The sequence below is a fragment of the Aristolochia californica genome, unplaced genomic scaffold, assembly GCF_029961685.1.
Source record: "Aristolochia californica isolate CCGP_79_NKW_82.1479 unplaced genomic scaffold, dmAriCali1.0.hap1 SCAF_14, whole genome shotgun sequence".
NCBI lineage: Eukaryota > Viridiplantae > Streptophyta > Magnoliopsida > Piperales > Aristolochiaceae > Aristolochia > Aristolochia californica.
In genome coordinates this window covers 9,511,628-9,530,960 of record NW_027181815.1, presented here as the reverse complement: position 1 = coordinate 9,530,960, position 19,333 = coordinate 9,511,628, and the positions used below count along the sequence as shown (strand labels likewise).

The 19,333-nt window shown below is 37.7% G+C and overlaps 3 protein-coding genes across 4 annotated transcripts; 2 read left to right on the top strand and 1 right to left on the bottom strand.

Annotated features, from left to right (window-relative positions):
• Positions 1–7,469: 7,469 nt before the first annotated feature.
• On the top strand, positions 7,470–8,524 carry LOC137950739 (early nodulin-93-like). The gene is made up of 4 exons (XM_068797347.1): positions 7,470–7,787; positions 7,983–8,044; positions 8,145–8,220; positions 8,301–8,524. The coding sequence occupies exons 1-4, from the start codon at positions 7,673–7,675 to the stop codon at positions 8,393–8,395; spliced, it is 348 nt and encodes a 115-aa protein (XP_068653448.1). The 5' UTR covers positions 7,470–7,672; the 3' UTR covers positions 8,396–8,524.
• Positions 8,525–8,680: 156 nt separating this feature from the next.
• LOC137950759 (pentatricopeptide repeat-containing protein At1g08070, chloroplastic) lies at positions 8,681–10,948 on the bottom strand. Its single transcript, XM_068797367.1, has one exon. It carries the CDS (start codon positions 10,946–10,948, stop codon positions 8,747–8,749), a length of 2,202 nt encoding a protein of 733 aa, XP_068653468.1. The 3' UTR covers positions 8,681–8,746.
• A 6,529-nt stretch (positions 10,949–17,477) lies between these two features.
• On the top strand, positions 17,478–19,053 carry LOC137950747 (RNA-binding protein involved in heterochromatin assembly dri1-like). 2 transcript variants are annotated; one of them, XM_068797355.1, is made up of 4 exons: positions 17,478–17,594; positions 17,942–18,306; positions 18,459–18,529; positions 18,681–19,053. In XM_068797355.1, exons 2-4 carry the CDS (start codon positions 17,945–17,947, stop codon positions 18,692–18,694), a joined length of 447 nt encoding a protein of 148 aa, XP_068653456.1. In that variant the 5' UTR covers positions 17,478–17,594; positions 17,942–17,944; the 3' UTR covers positions 18,695–19,053. The 2 variants fall into 2 exon arrangements, with proteins under 2 accessions (XP_068653456.1, XP_068653455.1); XM_068797354.1 differs by having other exon boundaries at positions 18,459–18,568.
• The last annotated feature ends 280 nt before the right edge of the window (positions 19,054–19,333 follow it).

Below are 19,333 nucleotides of genomic sequence, written 5' to 3'. Positions count from 1 at the left end.
ACTGGACACGATGAGCTGAAGAATTGGAGACGATGATGCCAAGCAGACGAAGTAGTTTTGACACTAGAGAAAGCAATTTTTGGTGGAGACTGGACTTGGGACAAAGGCTATTCATACACACCATCCTTAGTTCAACCCTGTAAAAGTGTTTCCACATACGAAGATCCTTCACACAAAAAGAAGTGGGTAAGAATTCAATGGAAATATGAATAGTTTGGCAAAATTTAGAAATAGAAATAAGATTCGTTTGCATGGTGGAAGCACAAATAACATTATTTAATAAAAATGTGCAAGTGTATAGAAAGAGATTTGTAAGTAATAGGAAGACCCATGCCATCACCAATCATAACGTTGTCAATTCCATCATTAAGAGTATGAAGAGAGAGATTACTCAAGTCGGTGGTGACATGGTGTGATGCTCCACTATCCAAAAGCCAAGGAGAACCAGTAGGAGAGGTAGTGGTTGCCAGATGAGTTCGTGGTTGTCATGACGTCGAAGGGCAAGGTTGCCAATGAGAGGGGGTGCGAGCAACCTGGGAAGGTGGCAGAGACATTTGCATATGGCAAAAGATAGGACACTGGAACGTTGTGTCCTTTTTTCCGACACAACTGGCAAGGGTCGAGATATGGTCGTGTTACAAAGTGGGATCCACCATGGTTGCACGAGCTGGTGGGACCCACCATGAGGACGTAGGATGCCAAGAAGAGTCCTCACCCAAGTTGGCACTAGTTAGGAGATAAGAAGCACAAGCTAGAATAAGTTAGAAGATTTGAAGATCAAGTGAGACCTACAAAGATACCATGAGTTGGTAACCTTATCAACATGAGCTGGAAGATCATGTGGGACCTACAAAGATAAGACCACTAGCCAACCTTTTCTCTTATGTCCATGTGCTTAAAGAAGAGTTAGAGTTCGAGTTATATTAGACCTCCAGTACATTATGTTATCTTTTCATAGTAGACTTATCTTAGAGAGTTAGAGTTGGAATGTAATTAGGAGACTTAAAGTTTAATTGTATAAGGACTCTATCACTTCCTCTAATATAAATAGAAGTGTTGTAACTCGTAATTAATCAAGTTTTACAATACTTTCTTGAGTAAATCTCTCTTTGCTTGATGCACACCTTGTTTCTCTTCTCCTCTTCTCTCTACCCGAGAGCCCTCTTTTCTTTTTCTTCTTTTTCTTACTTTCTTCCCTTGCTCCGAATATTAGAAAAGAGGCCCTAAATTCAACAGGTTGATGTTGAGATTGACCATCCAGAGTGACGATGTTGTGGAGACCTGAGGTAGTACTTGGCTACGGGAGGGATGAGGGTGCCCCTTGCTGTCGGTGATTACGATTACCGGACTTGCCAGAATTGGAGGGAACACTGGCAGGATTTGCAGAGGCCAGAAGTGGAGAGGAGTGAGCTTGTTGGACACATAGCAAAACGTCTTTGTTGATGAGTTTTCATGCAACTCATTAAAATAAATTGGCGTGTCACAACCATTGATAGTATTAATAAGTGGTTTGTACTCATTGTCGAGCCCATCCAGAATTGTCACAGTGAGATCTTCTTGATCCATGGGGTTTTTTAGGACTGCAAGTTCATCTGCCCGCGTTTTAATATGCTGCATATACTCGAAAATCGATTGAGACCCCTTAGTGGTAGGTTTGAGTTTCTTGATGTGACCACATGAGGGCTAAGCATATGTACTAGCCAAAATATTCCAGGCTTAATGAGAGGTGCTTGAGTGAGTGATAAACGGAATAATTGATGGCACGAGACAACCGATAAGAGCACCAAAAATCATTTTATCCTGACGAAGCCACATAGTATGTTCGGGATTTGGAACGACAAAATTATTGATCATCTTTGTGGCAAAAGGCAGAGAATAAGTACCATCAACGAATTTGAGGAGATCATAACCAAAAAGAATAGCCTTCATCTGAGCTTTCCAGCTAAAATAATTTGTGGAGGTGACTTTGATCGAGTTGTGGATGTGGAGTACCATCAATGGTGTTGTTGGGTCATGAGCATTGGGAATAGTGATTCGAGAATATTCAAATGCCATGAGTAGAAAACTATTTTTTTTTGCACGTGCATATGTTGCATGTGTGGAAATTACACTTGCGCGCCCTTCTTCTTCCCGGAATCAATTAAAGTCTAGACCTTGGATCAAACTGAAGGTCGGAAAAAAAATTCGGGAAGAAAGAAGAAGAAGGGGCATACTTGCGGTGGCGGCGACAACGACAACGATAGTAGCGACAACGGGAGAGCGCGCGATGGTGCCGTACCGACAACGACAGAGGTAGCGGGAAGGTGCACGATGACGTAGGATTGTCGAATGAGTAGAGTGTTGTGGACTGCAAAAATCCTCGAAAGAATAGAAAGTTGCGGGTTTTGTTGCGGAGGTCACAACAGGATCGTTGGCGGTAGTGGGAGGGCCCACGATGCGCAGTACCGTCGAATTAATAGACAGTTGCAGGGCTCTACAGAGAGGGAGCAAAGGCTGAGCTCGGTGTCAGGAAGCCGAGGCTAAAGTGTGGCAACGGCGACGATAGGATCGTCGGCGGTGGCATCGACAGAGAGGAGAAATTAGAGTGATCTAAAACTTTGATACCATATAGAAATAGATGAATGAATAATATCCCAATACTTTACATTCATTGATACAAGTATTTATAGGTTATAGAATGATAAGATTTTATATGATAATTATCTCTAAGAAATTTTACATGACTATAGAGTTACAAGTTGAGACAATGTCAATTTCTCTTATCTTTATCTCCTATATCTCTATCAGGGATAATCCAGATTGATGGGTTTCAGAGTTTTACTAGTGAATCTGATCTCAACAAATCCAACTCTAAGTCTGATGCAGGGAAAAAGAATCAGATGGGACAGATGAAAGTGAATGAACTAGTGTAAGTAAACTGGAAAGTGAATCATTTTTCGTGTTAGTCTGTTCAATGTAAAGTGCATCGGAAAACACTATCTTGTGTTAGTGCCCAAAGAGAAAAAAAGGAAATTTAATCACAAGAATGAGTTACTTTTTATAATTTACCTAAATAGATAATAAACCTAAACAAACATGGTTACTTTTATAATAAGTAATTTAATGTAATATAAGAATATTTTAATAGAATAATTAATTAAATAAGACATTTCATTAATAAATTAAGTGAATGCAGTTTAGTCTAAATTAATACAATAGTTGTGTGATAAAATTAACCGCTACACTATTTAATTATAAAAAGAAATAACTTAAACAAAAATGTATACTTTTATAATACCTTGAGTACTCGATCAAATGTTTACTTTAACAATATTTTAATTATCACTATTAAATCATTAATTTAATATAGTAATAACAATAATGGATATAAGAAATAAATTATTTTTAATAACATTAAAGATATATTTCAATATAGTATAAATTAATAATATAATTATGTAAAATTAAAAATTATCACTTTAATTAATTATAAAAGTATAATAATTTTAAAAATACTTAATCAAATGATTATTTTAAAAATATTTGAATTATCACTTTTAAATCACTAATTTAATATAGTAACAACAGTAATGGATATAATAAATAAATAAATAATTTTTTTTATTAATAACATGAGATAGATTTTAATATATTATAAACTCTAAGTCCTTTTAACCCAAAACCCCAAACCCGAACTAAAGCCCTAAACCCTTACCCCTTTAAAACCCCAAACTCTAAGCACTTAAACCCTAATTTTCCTACACCCTAAATTCAGAAATTACACCCTAAACCTTAACCCCAAAACCCGAAATTATACCTTAAACCCTAAACCCTAACCCTAAATCCCAAAATTATACCGTAAAACCCGAAATTAAACCCTAAACCATAAAAATTATACCCTAAACCCTAAATCCTCTAAACCCTTCTAAAATTTGGTGGAAATCGAAGCCAATTGGGGGAAATTGAGGGAATCGAAGTAGAATGGGAGAAATTGAAGCCGAAAATTGGGTAAATAGGTAGAAGTTAGGACAATTGAACCCTAAATGAGGAAATCAATGACGAAATGGGGAAATCGGAAAAAGTTTGAGACAAGAGAGGTGAGAGAGGAGGAAACAGAGGGCGAGAGGTAAGAGGTGAGAGGTGAGAGGCAAAAGAGAGGGCCGAGAGGCTCAAGGATGGCAGAGAGGTCCAAGAGGCGAGAGATTGTTCCAAGTAATAGAGAGACCACCAGAGGTGAAAGGGAACCTCAAGACACAAAGACAGGGGAGAGGGCTGAGAGACGCAGAGAGGAAGAGAGGGAAGAGAGGTCGACAGACGTAGAGAGGGCGAGAGGAGAGCACGGGAGGGCGTAGCTTCACTCGAGCACATGCGACTGAAATGAGATGAACTAAGATTTCGGTGGGAATCCTGATTCACCAATTTTACTCAAGAGCTGGTTCAAGTAAATGAATTGGCTGATTCACTTGAACTTAGCTCCGTGTGCGGCACTCAAGGGTTCAAGTGAATGAACAGTACAATAAGTTACACTTTCACTTGAACCCGAAGTGCACTAACACCCCCTAAGATTTTGTTTGACATTGTCCTCTAACAAGCCAACTCTTATACCTTAAAGTTTAAATAATAATAAAAAATTGATTAAGTGATTTAGAATAGGATCAAGTAATGAGAAAGGTTAAGAGAAGAAGCAAAAAGAAAAAATATAGAAGAAGAAAGAACATAAGAGAGAAGAGAAAGAGACAAATTTCACAAAAGGGCAAACCCCAAAAAGGTTAGGACTACACCTCATCTTGAGCTTCTCAATTCTCATTATTATTTATATGCGTGGATCTATTTATACAATGACCAAAATGACCTTGAGCTCACAAAAGGAAAGAAAACTACAACCACTCACTTACAAGCTCAAATACATAAAATTATACATTAGCTCCTTGAATTCTAACACTCATAATCTATAAAAAAAAATAGCTAACAACTTATTTTTTATATTATCCAATTAGATACCATGTTTTCCAAATATGTAAGACTGACAAATATAAGCTTAGTTTTCATAGTTATAAAATATTATAAATCATGTAATATGAGTTAAAAATTCAAACTAAATACTTTACTAATGACATATACTCAATATCAATATACCTACCCCTAGTAGAACCATGGTGTTCCAATTGACAAGTCGATCAGCCACATAGCCGGGTTGACTTGGATTTGAGATGGAACAGGTTGAGACGGGATCAGAATTCGCCCCATTGTCTACCCTACTCGTGTCGAGGTTGAGCAATCTGCCTCCTAACTGGAAAATGGACCTTAAAATGCTTAGGCCTAACAGGTGTGATACTTTGTGGGGGGGGGTGTTAGTCAACTTGACTCAGGATATGAACTTCAGTCGCATTACTCAGTTCATGTCTTGAGGTCGTTAGTGGAGAGTCGGACTTCAAGTCATGTACATGACAAAGGGGGGGTTAGTCAACTTGACTCAGGACATGAACTTCAGCCGCATTACTCAGTTCATGTCCTAAGGTCGTTAGGGGAGAGCCAGACTTCAAGTCATGTACATGACTAACATGACTCAAGAGATCATGTCCAAAGCGTAAACGACAAAAAGTGCTTTCCACCCAATTTTGGCATTCATGTACATGAAACGAGTAGGCCTCTCTCTCTGTCGCACACCCTCTCACGCCAATCTGCTCATTTCATTCCCGCACCCCCTCTCTCGTCTCCCTAAACCCCAAGATCTGTGCTCCCTCTCTCGTCTCCACCGTCCTTCTTCGGTCTCCCTCTCTACAACCTCTCCCTCTTGATCTCCATCACAGAGTACGGGAGGCCGAGAGGCTCTGCGACGGAGGTCAAGAGGGAGAGGAGAGGGAGATGAACATGAACTTCAAAAATCCGTTTTGTTGACTAACCCCCCCTAACATGACTCAGGAGATCATGTCCAAAGTGTAAATGACGGAAAATGCTTTCCGACCAATTTTGGCATTCATGTACATGAAACGAGCGCACCCCTCTCATTTCGTTCCCACACCCCCTCTCTCGGCTTCAGCATCCATCTCTCTTCTCCCTCTCTCGGCTTTGACATTTCTCTCTGGTCTCCCTCTCGACCTCCGTCACAGGGTACGGGAGGTCGAGAGGGAGAGGAGAGGGAGGGAGGCCTTCCTCCCTCTCCTCTCCCTCTCGACCTCCGTCATAGAGCACGGGAGGCCGAGCATCTGTTGTAGAGCCTCTCGGCCTCTCGGAGTACCATCGGAGCACCGCCTCTGTCGGCGTTGCCCGCTGGCCAACCGCCGTCGCTGTTGCAGCTGGCTCGCCGTCGAGGAAGACGACGCGTAAGACGATGGTTTAATTTTTCCTAAGTTAGGAAAAATTAAACTATCATCATAAAAATCACTAATTTATAATTTCTATTTATAAAATAATTAATTTTATTTATTTAATATATTTGATTTTATAATTACTTTATTTAAATAATGATTTAATAGTCATAATTAAAATATTATTAAAATAAATATTTGATAAATTATTTTGGTTTAATTATCCCATTGCTATAATTAATTAAACCAATGGTTTTAAATTTTGTGACAATATATTATTAATTAGTAATACATAAAATATATTATGTTAGTGATAAATATATAAATTTATTTATTATATTAATTTTTTATTATTGTATTAAATTAGTGGTTTTTAATATTAAAACATATCTTATGTTATTAAAAAATAATTTATAACATTATTTATTTATTACTTGTAATTAATCGTATGCGTATTTCATTGGCTAACATAATTACCATATTAATGCATAATAAAATATCTAATTCAATTAATAAATATATTAATATATTTAATTATACATTAAATAACTTATTTGTGTAGTAATAATAATTATTTTACCTAATTTGGGGTTTAAGGATTATATTATGATTAAGTGTATTGTAAGGGTTTATGTATTTTTTTTTTTATATTTTTTTCATATTAAGGTACTGATACTAAGAAACTGTTTTCTCATGCACATAAGTCATGGACATTACCACACGTGCGAAGATACATATTCTAATTCAAATTAAGCCCATATTGGCCCAAACACTCACACCTCCTTATCTGGGGAAACACAAACCCACTGGTATCCGTATCCGGTTTCCCTTACAATAGCAAAATTAAAGAAAGAGACAAAAAGGCAGTGCTCTCTACCTGGAAAATCTCTTCTCTGCCGTCGGATATCTGATCCATTGCTTAGAGATCTGAATCAAAGAATCATGTGTCAACATCGTCAGGATGTTGCGGTTGTGAACCTGATTGGTACCCACTGTTTCCTCACAAACCTTTATCCAAACCAGTGGCTTGTCGACCAGAAATGGCTACACTTTCTGCTCAGGAATCAAGATGTGGCAGGTTAGGATGAAGTCATCCACCAACTCCAACTCTCCTTTTTCGCATTTACAGTCCTTGGGTGCAGGTTCTTTCCTGTTTTGCATTCAATTCCAGGGGCTGTGAGCTGAGAAGCTCGTTACCAGATCGAACTGCAGCTAAAGTTTTAAAACAAGTAACACCGACCTTGGAATTCTGTAAAACCGTCGAAGCAACCAGCTTCAGCACTCACTTGATTTCGCTGCTTATAAATACTTGGTTTCATCTACCCATCTCCACCAAGTGCACGTCTGCCATCTCCCGTTCTTAATTACTAGTTTCACGATTAACAATGGCTTCTGCTTCTTCTTCATCGTCCTCTGCTAAGGTGAAAAATGTGGCGATGGAGAGGAATGGGCTAGCTTCTCTTGATCAGAAGGTAGCCATGGCCAAGAGATGTTCACATGGTATCGTTGGTTTTCCCTTTTTTTCTATGCATGCATTATTTCTTGTGGAGTACAATCATTTGGGTCTTTTTTGAGTATTTTCAGAGCTTGGGAGTGATGATTTATGGATTGCTCTGCGTTAAATTTAGACGTAATGACGCCCCTATTCAGTTAGATAATTTTCAGTAAACTTATGCTTTTGTTGTGAAAAATCAGAGGGCGTCGTCGCTGGAGCAAAGGCTGCCGTCCTCGCCGGCATGGTCTCTGCCATTCCGACTGTAAGTGTTTTTTTCTATGATCTTCTCCGTCTCTCAACGCCAATATCGGAAACTTGAGTCTTTTCCGTGCTCTCCAATTAACTTTAGTTTCCTCACGCAGCTGGCTAGCGCTAGAATGCTTCCATGGGCTAGATCCTATCTAAATCCCACCGCGCAAGCGCTCATCATCTCCACAGGTTAAGATTTTAATAATTACTGAACATTGTTATAGTATTATTCCTAGTAGTGATTAACGTTTTCTTCTTGTAAATTTCAGTCGCTGGATCGGCTTACTTCATAGTTGCAGACAAGTCTGTGCTCGCCTCAGCCCGGAGGAATTCATTCAACAAGATTGATGCCTCTGACTTTTGAATCTTAAATTTTAATACGCTTTTTTTATAGTGAAGAAGGTGATGGGTTGATGTAAATCCATTGGGTGTTACTTTTTTATGTAACCTTGATTGTAAAAAAGATATCGGTAATAAATTTCTTCGCACTTTGCCTCAAAACTTGAGTTCATTGATAACTCCTCCTAAGAATTCTGAAATGGCAGACTCTGAAAGCATGAATTCATGTTAAGAATCTTTATAAGCATGATCGAAGAAGGTGAAGTACAACTATCGTCTTCCATGGAAAATCTACAAAGTTTATAGAAAAACTTTTGTACATACACTTTTTTCTCTGTAGATCTTGGAGGACCAAATGAATAAAATAAACCCAATTTCACCAGTAATCTTTGCAAGAACATTCGCCGTCTTTGAAGTGGTGGAAGCGATTGCGGTCTCTGGCAATGATCTCCCTATTGAAGATCTTCGATATCAGCTTAGACGCCGTATGGCAATTCCTACAGACACGAAGGTTCTTCACTATCCGGATCGTGGAGCCCGCTCTTGTACTGATCAAACCATATGCAATTGCCAACCTCTCACTGTGATGATACAACTGCCCTTCCTTCCATTCTTCGTTTACGTCGTAAACAACTTGGGATGTATCTGGTAAGAATCCAGCAGATTCAAGAAGTTCATCTATTTCATCCAACATTTTGTAAACTTCTCCACTTCGTGGATGCGCCTTGTCACCAACAAGAAATTCGTGAATGACATTATCGACCTCAATGGAGGTGCACCCTGGTTCTTTCTTCATCCCTTTATCGTTCAGGTGAGTTCTAACTCTGGCTACATCTTCCCATCTACCAGCACGACCATAAATATTCGACAACAGGGCATATACTCCAGGATTTTCTGGCTCTAATTCAAGAAGGTGACTTGCCACTAGTTCGGCCAATTCAACATTGCCATGAACCTGGCAAGCTCCAAGGAGAGATCCCCAGATTGCCCCATCAGGCTTCATCTCCATTCTCTGGATAAGATCATGTGCTTCATCAAATAACCCTGCCCTGCCAAGGAGATCAATCATGCATCCATAGTGTTCAACCTTGGGTTCTATTTTGTAATCTTGGATCATCGAATAAAAATATTGACGACCAGATTCTACTAAACCGGCATGACTGCAAGCTGACAAGATGCCAACAAAAGTGATATCGTCCGGTGAGATGCCTACATCACACATTGTAGAGAAAAGCCTGAGGGCCGCATCAGCATAGCCATGCATGGCTAACCCTGAAATCATTGCATTCCAACAAGACAAGCTTTTAACTTTTATTGCATCAAATACTTGTTCTGCAGATTCTATGCTTCCACATTTGGCATACATATGTATAAGACTGGTGTAAAGGGCGACACTAGTGGGATCTCCGCAACTGTTAGACTGGCAAATGCTTCTGTCAACATAAATATGTATCCATTTGCCAAGATCAAGAGCACCCGAGTATGCCACTGCTGGAAGAACATTCAGACAGGTTACCTCATTCGGTTCTACATCGGACAGTTGCATCTGCCTAAAGAGAGCCAATGCTTCTTTATGATGGTTCGTATGAGTATACCCACCAATCATAACATTCCAAGATATTTGATCTCTAAGAGAGATACTATCAAATAGGGAACGAGCAGTCTCCAAAACTCCGCACTTTGAGTACATATCAATTAAAGCATTGGTCAGACGAAGATTTGAATGTAAACCTTGACTCATAATCCAAGAACGAAGGCAATTCCCTAACTCAATGCAACCCAATTGGGCACAAGCAGAAAGGACACTAACCATAGTGCTCTCATTAGGTTTCACTTTTGCCCTCAGCATTACAGCGAAAAACCTTAACGAGTCCACAAATAAACCAGACTGAGCATAGCCTGAAATCATTGCATTCCATGCAACAACATCTTTCACAGGCATTTCATCAAAGAGTCGCCGGGCTTCCTGCAAATGACCCCGGGACGCATAACCAGTGACTAGAACTGTGAAAGAAACAGGATCTCTTAAACAACTCCGCTCAAACACTTGGTGAGCATAACCCAGTTCGCCATGTCGGGCATACATATTAATAAGCGACGTATGTACATAAGCATTAGACTGAAGACCAAGCTTTAACACGTGAGCATGGATTTGCTTCCCTTCAGGCGTACCAGAGGTTTTTGTACAAGATTTGAGAAGGGAAGGGAAAGTGTGGGAATTGGGCTGAACCCCAGAAAGAAGCATCTGGATATAAAAGGAGAAGGCCAGCATGGGCGCAGGCCCCAGAGCATGCCCCCGAATGATGGTATTCCAAATAATGGCATTGGGTTGGTCGATGGAGGAGAAGATCAGGAGTGCGTAATTAAGATCGCCTGAGGGTGAAACGGCGCAAAATTCGATGAGCTTACTTAAAGCGAACTGGGTATGATGGAGACCTGCTTTGACGATTTGGGAATGGATTTGTTTGAGCGTATCGATAGATTTGCAGGAGGATAGGAGACAAACAGAGGGGTGACTTTGGATCAGTTTGTATGGAGGATTCCAGGAGATGACAAGAGAAGAGGAAGAGAAGGCCATCGTCGCTGGGAAGAAGAGTTGATAGAAGTCCGGTTGAATTTCAAAGGTCGTTATTTGAGGATTAAAATATATTAAAGGTGGAGTGTTGTCCACCTGTTTAGCCTAGAAGAGGAGAAGAATGTCCTTTTCCTATTTCATCACAAAGTTTAAATTTTAAAATATTTATAAATCTCAAAATATTACAAAATTAAGAAATTTTCATTGGGGTTATATATATTTTATCATTTTATGTCATTTGTAGTAATGGTGATGTTACATTTGTTGACTAAACCAAAATAGTAAGGCTTCATTTAGAATCCAAAGTCTAACTGATAGTACTTAAAAATACAATATCTGAGTTAAAGTTGCCCTTAATTAGAAAAAAAAAAAACCTAAACCCTATCTAAATAAGTAAGAGCTTAAATTATAAAAAAATATATGAGAGGATTGAATGTAGGGGAGGGCATGGGGACCCCCAAATCCAAACCCGAAAAAACCCCAAAAAAGCTCAAATCGTCAAACCCAGACCCAACCCGATCATTGTCCACCAACACCATCCCCAACCCCTTCCCATTAACCTGGTTGAAACCCGAACCATCCCCGCCTCGTCCATGTAAACCTGACTCATCTCCAACCTACCTCAATCCTGTTTTATATCCCTCTCTCATCTGTGGGTCAAGTTCGAATCAGGTTCTGGTCGGGTTTGGGAGAACCCGTGGGTTTTTTTCCTACCCCTCACCAACTCGCTTGGTGAAAGCGAAAACCAAAATCAAGGGTTTTTGGCTCAAATCAGGTTGGGTTTCCTATAGGAAAGAGAGGAATGAGCTTTCTCTCTTGCCATAGCATAGCAACCCTCCATGGGTCCCGCATGGCAATTAACTCAATGGTAGAGCGTGCCCCTATAATAAATGAAATTCCTAATATGACTTCCTTAAATATCTATAGAACCAATTATGAATGTTTTATATCTAAACATTCTATAAATTATATTTTTCATATGATCATCGATGACAATAACAATATATTTACCTAGCTACTTTCTTTTTATTTTTATTATTTTTATTGATAATTATATATTATCATTAATATATGTGTAGTTTAAAATAAAAAAATATCATTTTGAAAGACGTAAAATTATGAATTATACTTAAATACAATCTTGTCTTGTTTATTTATTTATAAAATGTATTTAAATGCTTAAATATTATTAGATATAAAATTGATTAACAAAGATTTTAGATATGTTAATGTTATACACGCAATAATATTACTAAGTTATTTAGAGTTTAATTAATTATTATTTTTAATTTATTTTATTTTATTTCACATGGGCATTTTTGTAATGATTTATCTTGAACCTTGTAAGGGTGAACCCTTATTAAGGGGTAAGAGTAATGAGAAAAAGGCAAGTATTGATTTAGAGTAAACAAAGGTTTTGATTTCTCCTCAACGAGCTCAGGTGTGTGTGTTTCTCTTTAACAAACTTAGGGGTTTCAAGCTTCCCTTCAGCTTAATTTTCGTATTTCTCTTCTTCGTCCCTACAAATCGACGTGTTAGATCCGGGATCATAACAATTAATAAGTAATCAAGGTTAAGTAAAGAGGTTGTTTTAGGTATTTTTTTTCTTATTAAGTAAACAATGTTAGTGGATTCCACGAAAAAGGGGTCAAAAGAAATAATTTTGTCATTTAGTGGATTTTATTAAAATGAAATTCAACCAATTGTTTTTTAGATATAAGAGAGTCTCTCTATTTGATCAATTACATAATGTTGAACTTAGTAGACACTGCATGTTACAAATCTTATCTAGTACAAAATCATTGATGACAGGTGAATTAAATTTGAACAACGTAGGTAATTTTCACTTTATTTTTTGGAGCGATTTGTGTAGATTAGCTTGTTATTTCATAAGACTAGTGAATATTAATTTGTAAAAAAAAAAAAAACTTATAAAAATATGTTATTTTTTTATTTTAAAGTTAAAATTAATAGACAAAATTTAGTTTCAATGTTTTTCTTATTATAAGAACATAAAAATATTACTCCAAAATAAACACACAAATATTTATATAATATTAAAAACCATTTAAAAAGATAGCATGTCTTTTTAACTCATTTAACAAGGCTTATTGTATTAAGGGTTTTCAAAAATCCTAATAAATTAAATAGTAAATATTTCATGTTTTTATATTGTATATTTTAAATACAAAATTATGTAATTAATAATAAATTAATATATTTTGTTTTAATACTACTTCATCTATATTGTTGTGATAAAAAAGATAATTTGATATCATATGATATTATGATAATTTCATTTAATAACAAAAATAATCTATGGTAACAACTAATCAAATATTCCCAAGTAAAATAACTAGAAATATGACTTCAATCTTAAATTAAGCTAATTAAATTATAATAAAATGATATTATTTTTATTAATAATATTCTGTTTAATATTATAATATTATTTTAATGATATAGTAAATACTAAATATATGTTAAGTACAAGGTAAATTTAGATTAAAATTTAATATTATAATTAATATTAGATATTAAATATGAAAGATTAACCATAAACATTGTAAATAATTGAAAAACTAAACTATGCATATAGTGAGGAAGCTTTGACTTGTCTTCGCAGGAGGAGACAAATAGCAAATCGAGGGAATGAACTGGTGTTTATCGCTCAATGCCACCTATAACAACAAACAAATTACCTGTAGAAACTTGAAACTCGAAAGAAAGAGAAAGAGAAGGTGAAGGAAGCAGCCTGGCTGTGTATGTGTAGAGGATAAGAGGCAAAGCATCTAGGAGCAAAGTTAGAAAAGAGGTGATAGTTCGTGGTATTTGGGAAGGTTCCCTAGATATATACAAAGGTTGAAGCTAGGAAAGTGTGCCTAAGAGGATGGGCACTCAAGGAGGCCTCCCACCAGCATCAAAAGATGGAAGCCAAAAGAGAAATAAAGGAAGGAATTTTATCATTGTGACGACATCATCCTCGCTTCCACCACTCTTTCACGTGCATGCAACTCACCTTAATCTCCCACATTTTGACGCCAATAACTGTGATAATTAACCAGAACGATCATCGTATGTGTTCGTCTCTATCCATGCAGCTCTGCCGGTGAGAGTGGTGTATTAGAATAAACATCAAGAAGAAGGTGTTGTTATAGCTTAAAGTCCGTATCGTTATTATCTGAAGAGATCGAAAACTATTCGATATGGGTGTGTTCTCGTTGTATCCAATTAAAAAATAACAATTAGAAAAGAGGAGGAGAAAGGATGAGAGAGAAAAAAGGTGGTGTAAGACTGAAGACGACGAGAAGGAAGAAGAGAGGAAGAGGTAATTCATTAAGAGGAGGCTTGGTCATGGTCTTGCATGGAAGCATTTCCCAAGGAGAATCGAATCTGCTCCTCTTTTGGTTCTTTTACAGTTTGCTACGGGGACTTTAACGGTCTCCAAGATATTGGAAGGCATATCATCCTCTGGTTTTGAAATTTGTCTCAGCAAAGAAAGGGAGATGATTTGAGAAAGCCAGAATTGGCTGTGCTCCCGCTGTAATTCCTTTTTGCAGAGGGAAGGAAAAAGCAAAAGCAATTCGTGGGAGGGAGGGGGAGGGGCTTTCAAATGCAAATGGAGAGGGTCAGAAAAAATCGAGAAAGGAAAACAAAAGACGGTCAAAGCTATCCTCGAAGACTTCCATCATATCGGCCTTCTTTCTTTATCGAAACTCACCATTTCACCCCCTTCTTCTCTCACTCTTTCACCCTTTTGAACGATGGTTGGGTTACTTCTTTCTTCCTGCCTTGGCTGCATCAAAATAAGTAAAAAAGATGCTCCTCGCTCTTCTCCTTTCTATTCAAACCAGCCTCATCCACGATCTATCTAGCTTGCATAATCTAGACGATTTCATCAATCTCCTGGATAATACCCACAATCGCATGCAACACAGCCTTTCCATAAAGCCTCGAAAATCAACCTTTCGGCTCTCTCTACTCTCCCTCCCTCTCTCATCATGATTCTTTATATGAATGAAACCCATCAGTCTTTATCTACCAAAATGCTACATCAAACACTTGATCTTTCTTCGTCTATGAAAATTATTAAAGCTAAGTCATGGTTTGTGACTGAAAAGAAAGGAAATACAACAAATCGAGATGGCTTTTGTGCAGCTGCAACACTGGACTCTTTTGGTCCCTTTTGACCTCAAAAATGGTATCCCAAGGAATATTCAAATTTTTTTTGAAAAGCAACAGCTTACAGTTTGGATCGGATGATAAATCATTTAGGAAAAGAGAAACAAGACCATCTCTATTCTCTTCCCAAAATAAAATAAAAAGAAAAGGGAAAACGGGTAGAGATAAGAATATTAACAGGGTAAGGAGTGGGTCTTTGTCTAGGTTTCTTTGTTCCCAATATTCATCTTGTCTGGTGAGAGGATGATGAGAGGGTTCCTCCTTATCCAATCCACGGTCAACAAGCCAGCACCTTCTCCATGTGGACAAGGAATCCCCTGTCGTTAGTTTCAGTGGGACCCTTTTACTGGGTTCAAAGGCTCTCTATTGGTTCTTTCCTCATGATTGAGCATTTTTTTTTCCTTTCATCGGATCAGATATGCCATGACCTTCAATTCAACTAGTCTGCTCTTATCTTAGCTTTGCATCACTCTCCTTAATAATTACTCAAACTTAATTACATTTCTTCTTCTTCTTCTTCTCTATTTGATGGATATGGATGAAATTAATGCACAAAGTAAATACACCCAAAATATTTTTTTTTTGTGATTAAAAAGAAACCTTAATTTTATCGAGGCATTGGGAGCCAAGCAAGCTTTCATCTATCGGAGCAATGAGCAACCTTTTGCTTTATTGATGAAAAAAGATGCATAAAAGATAGAATCAAACAAGGGTGTTCGGGTTCCTTTCTATTGGAATAAATTCTAAGGGCTGCCATCAAACCTAACCCATGTGTACCGGAACTAAGTGTGACCTAGACAGTGAGCCACACTCAGGGGAGGTAGATCCTTTGCAACTTGAGAAAAATTATCCAAGTAGCTATAAAGCACTTGAACTCCTTTGGCACTTCTTCTCATTTACTATAATCTCCTTCACGTAACAACATGCATGCACAAAAGATCGCGAAACAAAACAACTTGCTAACCCTAATTCCCATACAATATACAAATTCATATCACTTAGTCATGGTTATCTTGAATTAGAAAAACATATTTATGTAGTAGCACAATATATAACTCATTTTCAAATATTTGTTCGACCCCAAAAATTGATTAGCGAGAACATTTTTTACTGCATCAGATGAGGAACAATGAGAACAAATTACAACTTACTCGTGTTTCCTATCTCCTTCTCCTTATTTTCTCTCCTCCTCATCAGATGAGATGCATCAACCAAGAAGGGCATCTAAATTGCTTAATATGGAGATAAAAAAGCATCTTTCGATATTTTTACTCTTCCAAAGAAGCCCAAAGGTCGAATACCATGATGTAGATATTAAGGGATCACCTGATCTTGTCCCTCTGCTCATAAAAAAAAACTACTATTTGAGGCACTAGCAGTGACAAATAGATTTTTTACTAAAATAAACAAATGCACGTGTGACTGTGACCAAGTGTGCATGTGTGGCTAAATACGAGGAAAATGATCGATCTGTTGGGGACCCGATCAGGTTTTGAAGAAGTGGAAGATGGGGGACAATAGAAGTATTGGAGTGTCCACTTGGGTTTCAAAAATATTTTCCTCGTAAGATACTGTAATGGACATGAGAAAAGAAAGATTAAAAGCTTTTGAATGAGTCATGATGTAGAATGGAATCACTTAGGGCCTATTTGCTACCCACAGAAAAGAAAAGAAAAGAAAAGAAAAGAAAAGAAAAGAAAAGAAAAGAAGAAAGAAAGTTATTTTCTATTGTTTGACAGCAGAAAATCATTTAGAGAAAAGGAAATAACTTAGTTAATAAATTTTCTCTCACAAAATGATGAAATTTAGGGAGAAAAGAAAAGAAATAGAAACTTGAGAGAAAATCTTAATCATAAAAAATTTAAAATATTACTAATTTTCTTTTATTTTTCATTTTTCACTTGTATCTGAACAAAAGAAACTATATTTCTCTTCCATTTTCTCTCTCATTTTTATAGGCATCCAAACAAAAGAAAAGAAACCTCTTTTCTTTTATTTTATTTTCTTTTCTCTCCACTTTTTGTGTTCCAAACACAGCCTTAAAGACGAGTAAATTTTCCCAGCGGTATACATAGTTTTGTGTGCATGCCTCTTGCTCTGACTTTTTTCAAAGCACTAGTGATTACAGGGTTAATTTGCTTAGTTTTGAAGAAAAATAAAAAAATTCCCAGTAATTTATATGTTTGGAGTTTGGAAATTGGAAATTGGAATCCTCCTCAAATTTCCTTTTTCTTTTGTCTCCTTTTCTTTTAGATTTTTGCGGCTCCACTGTTGAACGAGGCGAGGTGATGAACACGAAAAAAAACATCCACGCCATCGCAATTTTGATTCCCGGGACCTTGAGCCCAAATCGAGTATAAAATCCACCCTTACCCACGCCCCAGAATCGCACTCTCTTCTGCTTCCAACCATATCTCTTCTCTTCTGTCGAAGAACTTTCACACTTGCTGCCTTCGTTTTCTTTAAGGTATGCACTCCCAGTTATCTGTTATCGTCATTATCTTTCTGCTGTCTCATACCATGTACCTCCCTCTCCCTTCTTTGTTATAGACTACAGTAATCTCATTTTCAGCTCACTCAGATTCATCGTTGAGCTGCTTCACAACTTGGAATTGTCATCTCATTCTTTCCTTTATTTGACTCCATGATTTCTTCTAGTATTCCTCGTACTGGGATATTTCTGTGTTTCTTTAATTTGTATGTCTTCTTTGTGACAGAAGATAGGCTTGCTTGTTTAGTTTTGTTTTTTGGTGTTTACGTTTTTGAAAGATTTGATAAGTGAATCTATCCTTTGCTTGGAATGTATGATAGCAGAAGATGGACAGGAAGCCTGGGGACTGGAATTGCAGGTCATGCCAGCACCTGAACTTCAGCCGGCGGGATTCGTGTCAACGATGCGGAGACCCAAGATCAGGAGATAGAGGTGACTATGGTGGTTACGGCGGAAGGGTTGGTTCTTCCTTTGGCTTCACGGGCTCCGACGTCCGACCCGGCGACTGGTACTGCTCCGCCAGTAACTGCGGCGCCCACAACTTCGCCAGCCGCTCCAGCTGCTTTAAGTGTGGCGCATTCAAAGTTGACTCTGCCACTGGTTACGACGGAGACCCGCGCTCGAGAAGTGGCTTCGCCTTGGGCGGCGGTCGCTCTGGATGGAAATCCGGTGACTGGATATGCAGCAGGTGGCGTCCCTTCTCCTTTTGCTCTTATTCTCCGATCACTAAGATACGAAAATGAAAACCTGGAAGGAAAACATATTCTATTAGCTTCAACAACTGCTTTCCGCCCTTGTGACTTTCTCTCATCCTTTAATCTTTATTGGATTTCACAATAGGTCGGGGTGCAATGAGCATAACTTCGCAAGCAGGATGGAATGCTACAGATGCAGTGCGCCAAGGGACTCTGGTAATCAATCTCCATATTCAACATAGTTACCATCTTTGGGTATGACAAAAACCAGCCCATGTAATTTGTTTGAATTTGTTTTCTGTTCTCTTTCATTCTTTTAATACTTAACATTGATCTTGGCATACGTTATCTTTGTTCTCCAATGCAGGAACTGAAGTCTGAAGATAAAGGATAAAACCTAAAGAGATCGTATATTATAATATCCCACGTCATTCTCTTCTTTGCTGAACTCCTAGTTTTTTTTTTTTTTTTTTTTTTTAAGAGTACTTGATCTATATGAAAACTGTGGCCAAGACTTGTCTGCCCTATAAGGCTGCTTTACTCATCAATTTGTTAGCTTCCTTTTGGTATGCCTCTTCTTCTTCTTCTTCTTCTTCTTCAACATTCCCGTCACCCCTTTCTTAACAAATATGGTAATGTAGTGTTTCTGTAACGTGTTTGGAGAGGGCATCACTGTATCCATCTGAGAGAACTTATGCAAGACCCTTCTCGTTTTCTATCAATGGAAATATCTTTAATTTTGCCTTGTGCTTGAAAAGGAGTGTTTGCATGCCTCTCTGTCCCTCTGGGATTTGTTCTAAAACTCATAATTCAGAACCAACTTTATGGGTGGTCCAATAAATGATTGACAATGCATTTTATATTAAAAAAATGGCTATCAGATCTGCACTTATCTCCAAATCACTCCAGAAAAAAAAGAAAAAATGTTCTTCTAAGTCCAGTTTCTGGAGCTTCGTGTAACTAACCAGTTTAAGCACCTGAAGGAATAGATAGAAGGATTCGAAGAATATCTCTGAGTGG

What these genes read in the sequence shown, in the direction of transcription:
- LOC137950739 (XM_068797347.1), top strand. Translation starts at nt 7,673, where the DNA reads ATGGCTTCTGCTTCTTCTTCATCGTCCTCTGCTAAGGTGAAAAATGTG. An exon ending in GGCCAAGAGATGTTCACATG is followed by an intron (nt 7,788 to 7,982) that starts GTATCGTTGGTT and finishes GTGAAAAATCAG; the next exon opens with AGGGCGTCGTCGCTGGAGCA. An exon ending in AGCGCTCATCATCTCCACAG is followed by an intron (nt 8,221 to 8,300) that starts GTTAAGATTTTA and finishes TGTAAATTTCAG; the next exon opens with TCGCTGGATCGGCTTACTTC.
- LOC137950759 (XM_068797367.1), bottom strand. Translation starts at nt 10,948, where the DNA reads ATGGCCTTCTCTTCCTCTTCTCTTGTCATCTCCTGGAATCCTCCATAC.
- LOC137950747 (XM_068797354.1), top strand. Translation starts at nt 17,945, where the DNA reads ATGGACAGGAAGCCTGGGGACTGGAATTGCAGGTCATGCCAGCACCTG. An exon ending in GGTGACTGGATATGCAGCAG is followed by an intron (nt 18,307 to 18,458) that starts GTGGCGTCCCTT and finishes ATTTCACAATAG; the next exon opens with GTCGGGGTGCAATGAGCATA.